The sequence below is a fragment of the Antechinus flavipes genome, chromosome 2 (assembly GCF_016432865.1).
Source record: "Antechinus flavipes isolate AdamAnt ecotype Samford, QLD, Australia chromosome 2, AdamAnt_v2, whole genome shotgun sequence".
Classification (NCBI taxonomy): Eukaryota; Metazoa; Chordata; class Mammalia; order Dasyuromorphia; family Dasyuridae; genus Antechinus; species Antechinus flavipes.
In genome coordinates this window covers 538,891,266-538,905,801 of record NC_067399.1, presented here as the reverse complement: position 1 = coordinate 538,905,801, position 14,536 = coordinate 538,891,266, and the positions used below count along the sequence as shown (strand labels likewise).

Below are 14,536 nucleotides of genomic sequence, written 5' to 3'. Positions count from 1 at the left end.
CATATTTGTTATGAAGCAATTTAAAGGCCAAATAGCACATTTTTTTTTGATCCTAGAGGTAACAAGCAGCCACTTTATTTATTAAGTAGGAGGATGACATGGTCAGACCTACAGTCTTGGAAAAGCCCTCAGAGGACCTAGTTTAAATCCTACTTATGACCCTATTTGTGTGTACTTGGGCCTGTTGCTTCATTCCCTTGAATTTCAAAGTCTCCTGCTAGGGTTTAACTTATTCAAGGCCACTATGATTCCTTTCAACTCTCAATCAACAATCTTTAAAAAACGTACAAGACTTTTATTATTTATTTATTGGTTGATTGATTTTTAATAACTTTTTATTGATAGAACCCATGTCAGGGTAATTTTTTTACAGCATTATCCCTTGCATTCACTTCTGTTCCGATTTTTCCCCTTATTTATTTTTTGCTGAGGCAGTTGGGTTAAATGATTTGCCCAGGTCACAGAGCTAGGAAGTGTTAAGTGTCTGAAGCCAGATTTGAACTCGGGTCCTCCTGACTTCAGGGCTGATGCTCTATCCACTGGGCCACTTAGCTGCCCCCAAATATAAGACTTTTAAAGAAATGTTTGGAACAAGAATAATAAGGCCTACTATTAGAGTCAGATAACAAAATTATGGCAGAATTAACATTGTATAATGAAAAATGAAGATTCATAAGCAGAGGACTGAATGAATAAGATGTTAGGGTAATGAAGGAACCTTTAAGTATCACGACTGAAGCACTATCAATGATCTTAGGAAAATCATGAACAATGATGAATTACAGAAACCTGAAAAGGTCAAATTTCCCAATTTTCAAAAGGGAGAAAGGATTCTGGAAATTAGCAGTGGATTAGCAGTCAAAGGACCAAAGTTCTGATTCTGATTCTTGTTCCTAAATACAAAGTGCATGACCTTTACAGGCCTCAATTTCTTTACCTATGCAAAATGTTACAGTGCCTTATGGTCATTATCATGCATATAATTTTTAGGCACAGAAAGTAAATGTTTACAAATGCCAATACTGCCACCTCAAATTACTTTAAAAAATTTAAAAAAAAAAAACAGCCCTATTGGAATATTTTTACTAAAATCCATTTTCTTTTTCCCTGTAATTTCTACTATATGCAGAATAAATCCAACCTTACCTTCCCATGTGAAAACTCTTTAAATATCTGAAGATAGTTATGTCTACCTTAAGCCTTTCTCTTCTGGCAAAACATGCCCAATTAATTTTCATGTGATATGGTTGTTTGTGTTCTTCAGTATGGTCCCCTACTTTTGGATATATTCCAATTTATCAATTTTTCTCAAATGTGGCACCTGGACTTATATGCAAAAGTACAAAGCATTTCCCTTTTACTGCACATTGTGTTTTTTAAAAATATAGTCTAATATAGCTTCAGGTTTTTAGCTACTGAGTGTTGCTGATGCCATTAAATCACAGGCATTTAAGATCACAGGATCAGAGATTCAGAGATAGAAAGCACATTTGAGGTCATCTAGTCCAAGGCTTCTTCAACTTTTTCCACTCATGACCCCATTTCACCCAAGAAATTTTTATGTGATCCTGGGTATTATAGGCATATAGAATAGGTATACAAATCAAATATTTGCTGATAACAAATCATAATTTCATAACCCCCACATTCACTCGATGTCTTGTATGAGATTGCAAATTATAGTTTGAGAAGCTGGGATCTAGTCTCCCCCATTTTACTGCTTAAGAAATTGAGGCCCAGAAAAGCTAAGCAATTTGCTCAAGATCACATAGTTAGTTTATAGGATGAGCTAGAATTTGAATCCAAGTACCAACTTCTATACCTGATTCCACTGTACCATACTTTCTTTCCTTTTGATTTGCCCATAGTTTCAAAAGTTACAAATGAGAAAACTGGTACCCAAAGCTCCTGATCTTCTCTTGATAGTCTGTTTCTTCGATTACATCATGTTGCCTACTAAGCCTAGCTTTCTTTCTTTTCTTCCTTCTTTCTTTCTTTCTTTCTCTTTCTTATCCTATGATAATCCTTCAGAAAACTAGGAATCATCAATGATGTTTCTGGAAATGTCTTCATTAATCAAAATGTGCCACTGCTCAACCTGTGTGAACTGTCTCCTAATTCTAGCTACACAACAATGAATTACAGTTCAGTATGGACCATAGTGCTTTCATCTACCACAACAATAATTTTTATAAGTCCTATTTCGATAAGGAAAGCAAAGGAGAAGATTCTTTTTTTCCACTTTAGTGGACATAAGGCAATATACAAGGAATTAAATCACTGCAAAATGCTGCTTTTGGTTCTTTATCCCTTCCAAACAGAATATCTAGTGTCCCATATAGTACAATTTAAGTATTACAGAGTGTATGCTTAGGCCTTTGAACTACATACTTTGTTACTTAACCATCAATACCTATAAGTAATACGAAAGTAGAATGATGGTGTCAATCTTCTTATACCCCAAGTGAGAGTTCCAAAATGCAAAAAATATCTGTAAGTGTATGAATTCCAAATTATAATTCATGGCTTTCTCAGTATAAGTGTTCAAAATCTATATGATCCCTTCTTGCCTCCTCCCAAAAAACACTATTAACTCTTGTCTTTCCAAACAAGGCCATGAAATTTAAACCTCAACTTGAGTTTTACATTGATGAATTGTATTTGACAAGAATCAATGTGGACACACTGCAATTTAAATTGTCAGTGGTGATGGCTACACAAACTTCTTCACATTATTGCCATCAAGGGTCTTGAGTAAGTTACTAATACTCAGGATACCCTGAAGGGAGTCAAACTTTGATGTTTGAAGTCTTGGGAAATCCACATGTGTTCTTATTATTGCCTTGTAAAAACGTCCATTTTGTGCCATGCTTCAACATTGTGTAAATTGATGACATGAGCTCCCCAAAAGCACTTAATACACATTAACAAACTTCATAAATAATGCTCATTTTAATCAGTCCAGCCACATTTAATTTACAAAATCAAGTTCACAGCTTTTTCCAATCTGTTTTCCCTAATACATAAGATCTAATTATTTCCCTAATGCCATTTATCATAGTAAGGGGAAAAAATTCTCCAACTTCCTTTCCCATCTTCATCTTGGATTTTGCCAATGTTCTTAACTGAACATTTAACAAAGTCAAATAGCTAACAAAGAAACCCTGGGGGTGTCACAGTCTCTTCTGTGATTGACAGTGTGCTTTGGGTAGAATGCTGCTGCAGGACAGTCTTGTATGCTCGGGTTGTCCTGTTTTAGTGCTCTCTCATTTCAGTTTCTGTAGAACGTGTAAGAGGATATGTGAGGGTTGGACTTGCTCCTAGGTTTCCTCTAAGAATGCTAGATCTGTTCATCCCTGGAACTGTCTCAGACCTGGACTTGCAACCTGGGCAATCACCACTAGCAAACCTCTACTCCTTTTCATTCAAACTTGTAGCCTATGAGACCCACTTCTCTCCTATGCTGATAAGAAGTAATTCACAAAAACAGCTTTTTAAAAAATGATTTTCACAAACTCTCAATGCAATTTTTTGGGGAGATTTCCTGTCAGTACTGTTCCATTTAAAGGTGTATACTGGCCTTTTTCACCACAAAGGCTGCTCTTTATGTAAGGCCCATAAGAAATGTCAAGGCCCTTCAGTCCAGGTGTTTATTAATTGATTGTAAATTAGTTTCCTAACACTGCTTCCTATATGCTATCCATTCGCAATATTCTACATCTTAGTTGGCTTTCTGCCAAAAAGAACCGGATGCCTTACTTGTCTGTAAGCATATGTGGGATGACAATAACGCTTTGGCTATCATCAGTGGCTGGAGATGATCTACATGGGGAAAAACTAAAATATTTGGGGGAACTGCATTCATAATATTGCTCCCATACTCTTTAATATCCCATACAGAAACTTCAGAAGTCTTTCTGTCATATAAACACAATAGCAGAAATATAATTTCTTCCTTGGATATTTAATGAACTCATTTTCTGCAATGGTAAAAGTTTAATTATAAGGAGCGAAAAATTTAAAAGGCAGAATCCACAGGCATTTTACGAGATTAGACCATGTGCCACATTAAGGTCAGAGCTGCTTTATAATTAATTATCAGTATAACATGAGTCCTCCTTTCTTTTCTCACCTTAAAAAAGAAAGATCACGGATCATCATGGATCAGGTAAGCTTGGTTCTTGAAAACTAGCTGAGAAAGTGAGAGGAGATAAAGTCCTGGAAGTGATGGTAAGAGCAACAGGTAATTTGGAATAAAAATACAGGGATTGTTGCTTAACTCATTTACATGGGCAAGAGCTTTTGTAGCTAATCCCCATGCCTCTAGAACAATATGTAAATCTGGAGGAAGCTCACTTCTAATTGTTAAACTCTACAATGCCTTATAATAGTTTGAGGGAGAAGAGCTTTCTGTAAACTATTATTAAGACCAACAATCAGCCCTTTATATTGGCTAGATGGTCAACACAATGATGGGAATCTCAGCAAAGCAAAACAGGGTCTATCCAGGAAGTGTCAGGATTTTGGCTGCTGTGGAGCTAAGAAGGGAAGACAGACATAGTTGTCCTTTGTATGAGATGGTTTTTTTCTCTACTCCTCGCCATCCAGGAGTGGATGGGGGGGAATGATTGCAATTCCATGGGGAATGGTGAGGGAGTCAGGAAGTAGACAGAACACAAGTATATGTGGCTTGAAGGTAGCTGGAAATCAGCCTGAGTGTGGTAAGTGTAGGAATGTCAAAGCAAAGGCAGTTGTGATATGTGCATGAAGAGTGAGAGTGAGAAGAAGGAAATCTGGGAACAGCCAGTGAGTTGGAGGAAGGCTGAGAGCTTGAGCCACAGCAGGGAGGGACTTATGTGGCTTCCTTCCCACTCTGGTCGCTGTGGCATGAGGAGTGTATTCTCAAAGGCAGAGCTTGTGGCAGTGGGTCCTATCAGTTTCCCTAACTGCATATATCAATATGGTATGAGAAATGATGAGATCTTTAAGGCCAGAGTTTGTTTAATAGGAAGCAAGTGAATCCTGGACACAGCTGAGCTTACTTCTCTGGGTTTCCATGTCCAAGAAAGATGGCTTGGAAGGAAGGCCCTAAGTGACCTAACAGTTACAACAGTGCTTTGGCTATTTCCTGATGACCCTAAATGTCCCCCAAAGAATTGCAATCACCTGCCATCTCCACTGCTCCCTAACAGCTAGGATGGGGAGGAACTCTTTTTTAGGCTAGACTTAGGTAACACCTGCATCTGTCTTCTCCCACCCCTCCAGTGTCCCAAGCTCCTGACATCCCTTAACACAATTCAAGTGTGTTGTTACCATCTTGGCTAATTAGACATAAGAAGTTCAATTTTCTTCATCAGAAGAAATGCCTTCAATCTCATCTCGGTCTCCACCAATTGCCATCCAGAATGCTTTGGCCACCTGTGGACAAAAATTTATAAAATTACAAGTAATAACTAAATCCATGCCAAATATATAGTAATACTTCAAAAATGTATGAGGTTGTGGTGTAGGGGAAAGATAAATAAATCTAAAGTAACAGGACTTGGGTTCAAATCCCACTTCTGTAACTTTATTATGTGACCCTAAAAAAAGTCTTTTCTTTATTGGGAAGTAGTTTGATAGAAAAAAAAGGCAAAGCATTTGGAGTCAGAAGCCTAGGTCTACATCTTGGCTTTGCCAATTACTGCCTGCATGGTATCAGGAAAATCAGGAAAATCAGTTTTATCAACAATAAAATGAGGGACTCGAACTCAATGATTTTTAAGGCCCATTTCTACCCTAAATCTATGATTCTATGTATGAAACTAAAATTCCAACATTATATTTAGAACTGAAACACTAGCCAGTTATAAAATCTTTTGCCTCTTGTTCAGACTAGATCAGGATTCACTCAAGTTCAAAGAAACTATTCCTATTTGAAGACTGATTTGACTATCATAACAAATGCTTTCATACTGAATAAGTAATGAATAAATTCTTAATTGATAAGCAAAATCTGCAAATAGAACTTATCCTCTATTGAACAAGCAGACATATAACTTAAATATCCTAGCATCCAGCACAACTTTAATAAAACCTACTTGCTCTTACCTTTTCTGCATGCAACTTTCTTTGTTCATGAGGCAAAGTTGCTGCTTTATCTAGGGATAAAATACAATTTAAGAACTTCATATAATAGCACAAGAAATCCTTACTGTGAAATTCTAACCACAAATGATGTAAAGTCACTTTCTGAGTTATGTTTGTGGTGCAATCATTAATGGTATGAACTCTTGAGTCCTCTAAGTATGCCTGATCATTATTCATTCCATGTTAATAAATGTGTGTGTTTGGGGGAGAGGAAGGGATGTAGGCAGAAGTGAGGGAAAAGAGAGGAAAAAAAAAGAGATGGGATAGAAATATTAACTCCATGCAACAGAGTTCTTAATTTTGTCTATTTATTGGGATTCCTATTCACTCACAGATGACTGCTTTACTGAGGTTACTCCTTCAATTTTTCTCTTCTGTCCCAGAAGTCTAAGTGGATAAAAAGTCTTTGCCTTTATCTAGCTTTCCTTCCAGTCTCAGAGAAGGAGATAGTCCCTTCTTCTTGTAACATATAAACTCTACCTGTATACTCAATCAAATAGCATCCTTTCCAAGTTTTTGTTCCACCAATCAATCTTTTTTTATGCATCTCTAATTCCTCTAAAAACATGCGCAAGTCGTCTCCCTATACTCCTTAGAATCTTTCCTTGATCTTGAACTCAAGCTATGTTAGCATTTATTTCTCTCCTCACCTTCTCTGCAAATGCCTAAAAACCTGGCTGCCTCCATTTACTCCTTAGTTCCCTGCCATGTGGCTTCCATTCCTATCCTTTTGAAACGGCTCTTCTGAAGATCACAAATGACTTCTTTACTGCGAAGTCCAGAATCTTTTTTTCCTGGACTCATTCTCCTTGACTACTTTGGGGCATATGATGTCATGGACCACTTCCATGCAATTAGGAATGTTGACACCAAAGAGCAGATCTCGAAAATCCAGGATAAGAAGAGATATATAATTTGACTTCTTAAAGCCTTGACAGTGATAAAATTTCCATTTGAGACTCACATAGAAAATAGCTGAGGGAAATTTCTCCTTCCTTAGACCTTGCAAGATTCTAATAATTGACAATTGAAAGTAAGAGTAAAGAATCACATCACAACAAAACTCCTGAAAAGCCTACAATGATAGTAGGCTCCTGGTCCCACATGCAGTAAACAGTGGTGCTAAACAAATAAAAACATAATTATGCTATGAATGGTACCAATGTGCCAAATAGAAAACGGAGAATTTTACAGCAATCATGGAGGGTATGGGAAAAATCTACAGAAACCTCATAAGAATGATTATATTTGCTGTTTCTTAAAGTGCCAACTTAATTGAGGGAAGAGTCAAAATGGTAGAATTAAGGTAGGAACTTGTCTGAATATTCTTAAATTCCCTCCAAAAAAACTTAAAAAAAAAAAACCCTCAAAAGAAATTTTGGAGCAGAATATCAATAAAAGGACAGAGTGAAACAATCTTTCAGCCCAAGACAACTTAGAAGGTTGGCATGACAGTTCTGTCTCATTGGGGTGAGAGTAGAGTGCAGTCTAACAGAGATGGCACTAGCTAGCCAGCAGCAGGCCTTGGGAGCAATTGAATCAAGCAGCTCTGGTTTCATAAAGCTGTCAGCCTCCAAATGCTAAGGGGGAGCATTACAAAAACAGTCAGAAGAAGATTAACAAGGACTTTTAGATGGCAGTGGGAACATGACTATATGGCACAGTCCAGGTTTTAGTCCAGGGCAAGAAGGAGCACTAGCCTATTACAGCATACAACCACAGGAAGTAAGGAACCCAGTCACACTTATATAGTGGGGAAAAAAGTGTTTTATCTTTCCCATTCCAGAGCATAGACCAAACCTCTCTTTGGATCATGTCACTTTGGAAGAACTGAAAATTTACAGACCCCAAAACTAGCTTTGAAAACAGCAGCCCAAAAACCTGAAGCCTGGGACAGTATCCCCTGGAGTGGAATCCAATTTTAACATAAAGTTAATAGTGAAGAAATAGGCTAGGAAAATGAGTGAACAAACAAAAAAGTACTTGACCAGAGAAAGTCACTATGATGACAGGGAAGATCAAAACATAAACTTAGAAGAAGACAACAAAATCAAAGCAGCTATATTTAAAGCCTCAAAGAAAAATGTGAATCAGGTCTCAAGCCAAAAAAAAAAAAAGAATTTCTGAAAAAAACTCAAAAAGGATTTTAAAAATCAAACATGAGAGGTAGAGGAAAAATGGAAAAAGAAATTAGCATGATACAAGAAAATCATGAAAAAATGAGACAACAGCTTGATAAAAGAGAGACAATAATCCAATGAAGAGAAGAACTTCCTTAAAAAGCAGAACTGCCTAAATAAAAAACAATGAACAAAAATTCATTAAAGAAAAGAATTCTAAATGAAAAAAATACACTGAAGAAAATATTTCCTTAAAAATTAGAATTAGGCAAGTGGAAGGTAATGACTCCATGAAATACTAAGAAACAATAAAACAAAATCAAAAGAATGAAAAAAAAAAAAAGAGAGAAGAAAATGTGAAATATCTTATTAGTAAAACAAATAACCTGAAAAAAAGATCAAGGAAAGATAATGTGAGAATTATTAGTTATGACCAAGAAAAAAAAAAGACGAGGTCTCATATTTCAAGAAATTACTAAGAGAATTAATTGCCTTGATATATATCTAGAACCAAAGGGTAGAAGAAATTGAAAGAATCCAACGATCATCTGCTGAAAAGAAATTACAAAATAAAAATTCCCAGGAATATTATAACCAAATTCCAGAGCTCCCAGGTCAGGAGAAAACATTGCAAAGAATAAGAAAGAAACAAGTCAAATGTCACAGAGCCACAGTCAGGATAACACAAGATCTAGCAGCTTCTACATAAAATGACTGGAAAGCTTAGAATATAATATTCTGGAGATCAAAGGAGTTAAGATGACAACCAAGAATTATTTAACTAGCAAAACTGAGTAAGTTTCAGAGGAGAAAATGAACATTAATTAATTAATGAAATAGAGGCTGTCAAGCTGAATAGAAAATCTGACTTTCAAATTATAAGACTTGTGAGAAGCATTAAAAGGTAAACAAGAAAGAAATTATAAAGGATTCAATAAGTCTAAATTGTTTACATTCCTACATGAGAAGACAATACTTGTAACTCTTAATAAATAATTATTAAAGCAGTGAAAAGATGCATGCATAGAGAGCATGAGTATCAGTTAACTATGATGTAATAAGATCTAAAGAAAAATAAAACAAATGTTGATACAGGGATGTGCTGGGAGAAGGGGAAGGGAAGTGGCAGAATGGAGTAAATTATCTCAAATAAAATAAGTTTGAAACAGGTTTTACAGTGGAGGCAAAAACTGGAGGGTGGTGGTGGAACTTCAACCTTGATATCATTGGAACTGGCTCAAAGAGAAAATAGCATCCACATTCAATTGGATATAGAAATCTATCTTACCTTACAGGGAAATAGGAGGAGAAGAGGATCAGACAAGGATTGAGTTGGGTGGGAAGAGAGAAGTCTGATAGATGAAAAGAGCAGATGGGGGGATTGGTCAAAAGTAAAACACTTTTGAGGACAAAATGAAAGGAGAGAGAAAAAGAGGAGAGGAGAGAAGGATAAACAGGAGAAAATAGGACAAAGAGAAATACAAATAATCGTAACTGAAAAATTTTTTACAGCAAAGTTCTCCGATAATAACCTTATTATCTCAAATATATAGAGAACTGAGTCAAATTTAGAAGAATATATGTCATTCCACAATAGATAAATAGATAAAAGATATGAATAGGCAGTTTTAAGATGAAAAAATCAAATTTTACTATAGTCGCATGAAAAAACGCCCTAAATCATTATTCATGACACAAATGCACACTAAAACAACTCTGAGGTACCTTATACCTATCAAGATTAACTAATATGACAGAAGGAAAATGACAAATGTCGGCAGGGATATGGAAAAAATTGGAACATTAATGCAATGTTGGTAAAATTGTGAACTGGTCCAACCAATTTGGAGAACAACAGAACTATGCCCACAAGGCTATAAAGCTAGGCACACCCTTGCACCTAGAAATACCACTACTAGGTCTGCATCCCAGAGAGATCAAATAAAAAGAAAAAAGATCCATATAGACAAAAATATTTATAGCAGTTATTTTTGTGGCAAAGAAGTGGGAATTGAGTGGATGCCCATCAATTGGGAAATGACTGAGCAAGTTGTAGTATATGACTGTAATGGAATACTATTGTGCTATAAGAAATGATACACAAGCTGCTTTCAGAAAAAAAAATCTGTAAACACTTAAATAAACTAATGCAAAGTGAACTGAGCAGAATGAGAAGAACATTATATATTTAATGGCAATACTGTATGAGGATCAACTGTGAATAACATAGCTATTCTCAGCAATAAAATGATCCAAGACAATTCCAAAGAACTAATGGCACAGCATACTATCCACTGCTCAAAAGAACTGTTATAACTGTGAATATATTGAAGCACATTATTTTTCATTTTCTTTCTTTCATTCTTTTTCTTTTATTCATCTTCTTGTACAAAACTATTAATATGAAAATGTTTCATATGGTTGTACCTGTATAACAGATATCTGATTGCTTACTGTCTAAGGAAAGGGAGAGAGAAGAAATAGAATTTTGAACTCAAAACTATTTTTAAAAATCCTTTAAAAATTGTTTTAAAAATATAATTGGTGGAGGAAATAAAATGTATATGAAAAGAAGGAAAAAAGATATAGAGGGAAGCAAAATGTGAATTTTACGGAAAGAATACAATAGCAAAACCTCTTATTAACAGCAACTGTAAGAGAGACTTTTAACAAAATAGACCATATCATATTCTGTTTAGCCATTTACTCATTGTTAAAATTTCATGAGAATGACAACTGGGAAAGTCCTACCCTCTTTGAAAAATTTATAGCAATTGTTAGCTAATAAACTATTCCCTGAAGGCACAGAATAGATCATCATGATGCAAGGCAGAATGGCTTTTATAAGACCTAACTTACATTTAGTCTCAAGCCATCTTGGCACAATATTATGGCTGGGTTTTCACATACATAAATGCAAACCAAGGGTCCATAGACTCATACAAAACTCAGTTACAAGGTATTTCTGCAAGACTGAAACAGTGGTAAATTTACTTCCTATCATATGGGAATGAAGTATATTTATTATAAATAAAATTAAGATATTTAATACTATTTTTACTTACCTTTCATTTCTTTTAGCTTTGAAAATAGCCGTTCAAAATTTTCCAGATTTCCTCCTCCAGTAGTGAGACTAGCTAATTCCTGGATATCCAGATCTAGCATGGGGTCTGAAAGAAATGTTTGTGAGATTATTAATGCAAGAATTCACATAAAGTAAATACACAGAATTCTAAGGCTATAAGATGCCTAATAAACAAAAGCACTCTATTTCCTTCAGGCACTATGACAGTGATATCCATTCACATCAATAAATCTTTAGAATTTCTATAGAAAACGTTTTGCTAGTTCCTTTGATTCTCATATACTCTTTATAGTCAGAATTCTTCCTAAATTATCCTTTAAATCATGATGAAACCTGTGGGCCAGCTGAAGGTTTAAGGATCATTTCCTTCTGGAAGCACGGGTAGGGAAAATGACAGTGGACTAAAAGTCAATAATTTGGGATGAGTACCCTGGCATTCGCATCTCAATTTTTTAATGGTAATAGTGGTTTATACTTATGTAACTATTCTGGTATATTTTTTGCCCCTACTTTGTATTTCAATTCAATTGCAATTAAATGCTTGCCAATAACACAAGAAAACCTCTTTGTCTTCAAGAAGTTTATGTTCTACTGAGATGGGGATCCTGAACATTTTATATGTCACAGACCTATCTCATATTTTGGTCAACTCTATGGACCTCTTATCAAAATGTTTTAAAATGTATAAAATACATAGGATTACAGAAGAAATGAAAGGTTAGGGAAAGTAAAGATCTGATTTTTTCTCCCATCCAAGTTCATGGACTCTAAATCCTATCCATTGACCCAATAGGGTTTTGATGCTTCCAGGTTATAGTACAGAATTTTTGTATGAGGGATATTTCATAGAGGTCTTATCATACATGTAAAATCTTAAAGCAGCATACAAATGTTAAGTATTAGTTATTAGACATATAAAATATATATCTGATTGGATATCTGCTATCTTTATTTTATTTTTATTCAGTACCGGATGGTTTTGATAATAACTAGTTTATAATATGTTGTAAAATTTACTAGTTCATGATTTATCCTCATCAGCATTTTCCTCAAGATGTTTTTAAAATTGTTGTCCATTTGTATTTCCATGTAAATTTTATTTTTATTTTATCCAGCTTTCTGAAGATGCTATTTATACATTAATTTTTCACTGCATTAAAATGAACATTAAAATAGTATAGCTCTGTCACTTTTTATAATGTTAATCTAATCCAAACATAAACACTGCATGTTTCCTTCAGATATTCAAGTTCTCTTCCTTCCAGTCATTATAACTTTAGAGTTGTTCTTATATTAGTAAGCTGTATTTCCTAAGTGGATCAATTCCCATATATTTTATGGGTTTTATTACTATAAATGGTATTTCTGCATGATGTTTTCTTGAACTTAATTGCTATTATGTAAGAATCTGAAATATTTTTGTGGGTTAATTTTATATTCTGTGATCTTGTCGTACTCATTTAATATCTCCATTTAGTTGGGAGATTTTCTAAATATACTATCATGTTATCTGCAAAACGTAATATTTTTAATTTCATGTTCTGTTTTATTGCAACATTAAAATTTCTATTTACTATGTCAAATAATAGCATGAATCCCTATTTTGACATATAGTAGAAATATTCTTATTGTTTATCTGTTGCATATTATATTGGCTGTTGGTTTAAGATGAATACTTATTGTGTTAAGGAAAAATCACGTTCCTATTCTTTTTAGTATTTTTTTTTTTTAATCATGAATGAATGTTGGGTTTTATCTAATGAAATTCTACAAGCATTTATTAAGTGGTTGGAATATAGAAACAAAATCAAAAAACACTTTGCCTTCAGTGAGCTTTCATTGTACTATGGGATGGTGAAGACAAAAAATTCAATATATATACAGATAAAGAAAATTATTCCAGGAGAGACACAGCACTACAAACTGAGGGGAACTGGAAATCTTTCCTGTGGGAATTTTAAGTACAAAGATAAAAATCTAAGGCCTTAAAATTGTTTTGTTTTTATTTTATTTTAACTGATCCTCATTCTGTCCCCTATCATGGCCCTTGTAACAATTTTTTTTAAAAGAGGAAAAAACTTATCAGTGCAGTAATCCTATCTAACAATACTGTAATACCCTAAATACTGCAAAGATAAAAGGGATATTTATTTTTTCTCTGAGGTTAATTTTGGTTTTTATATTGTATTGCATTCAATTTCTGTTTATATTATTACATTCACTGTATTTTTTTTCCCTGGTTCTGCTTACTTTACTCCATACTAATTCAAATACATATTTGAAGTTTCTCTGAATTTCTCACTTTTCATCAGCTGCCAGTTTGTTTAGCTACCTCTCAATTTATAAATATTTTGTTTTCAGTTTTTCCTACCAAGAAAAAGTGTCACTCTGAAGATATAGATATTTGTCTTTAACTTCCTTAAGTATATGCCTAAAAGTATAATTGCTGAGTCAAGAGGTATGAGCATTTTAATCACATTTTTTAGCCTACTTCAAAAAGACATAATGATTGGCAAAGAGTCTCTCTTCTCTGCCCCCTATCCTTCAATTAACAGATGCAATCATAATTTCTTTGAAGGCTCTTTTTTTATTTGTTGTATTAAAGGTTGACTGTTTTCTGATGTTTAACCAATCTTGCATTCACAGAATAAACCCTGTTTGGTCACAAAGAATTTTTTAAAAACTACACTGTGACATTTTGATAGCTAGTATTTCATTTAGTACTTCTACATCATATTGGGTAAATTGGTCTACAAATTTCCTTTTAAATGTTATTTTTGCAAAGTTTAAAAATTAACACCATTTTTTAAAATAAAAATAATTGGGGGTGATTTTCTAGCTTTCTCTAATAATATCTGTAATACAGAGACTATTTGTTCTTGAAAGGATAGAAAGAATTCACTTATGAATGCATCTTATTCAGGTATTTTTAAAAAATCATTTTTAATGATTTGTCTTATTTTTCTCCAAGACTGGTTTATTTTAATTAATTTTATACTATATCCATTTTGGTACTTTACATTTTTATAGATTATTAATGATTCCTTTGCATTGCCTAGCTTATTAGAATACAGCTGTATGTAATATTTCTTAATAACTACTTAATTGCTTTTGTATTTGTTGTGATCTTTCCTTTTTCAACTGTAATTTTGCCAACTGAAATTTTCTTTTTCTATTTATTAATGATCCCTTTCCTGTCACC

The 14,536-nt window shown here is 34.1% G+C and overlaps 1 protein-coding gene across 3 annotated transcripts in view; it reads right to left on the bottom strand.

Moving 5' to 3' along the window:
- Nucleotides 1–1,961: 1,961 nt before the first annotated feature.
- Nucleotides 1,962–14,536, bottom strand: part of AAGAB (alpha and gamma adaptin binding protein) — a 55,963-nt gene continuing 43,388 nt past the window's right edge. The window contains exons 8-12 of one of the 3 annotated variants that reach the window (XR_007951034.1): nucleotides 11,315–11,419; nucleotides 6,091–6,140; nucleotides 5,314–5,418; nucleotides 4,133–4,218; nucleotides 1,962–3,278 (exon numbers count right to left, since the gene is read on the bottom strand). Coding sequence is in view for 1 of the 3 variants with exons in the window: in XM_051980801.1 (XP_051836761.1) it covers nucleotides 5,341–5,418; nucleotides 6,091–6,140; nucleotides 11,315–11,419 (233 nt within the window). In the remaining 2 variants the exon portion in view is untranslated. The remainder of the gene's footprint in view (nucleotides 3,279–4,132; nucleotides 4,219–5,313; nucleotides 5,419–6,090; nucleotides 6,141–11,314; nucleotides 11,420–14,536) is intronic. The other 2 variants (XR_007951035.1, XM_051980801.1) reach the window with 2 other exon arrangements.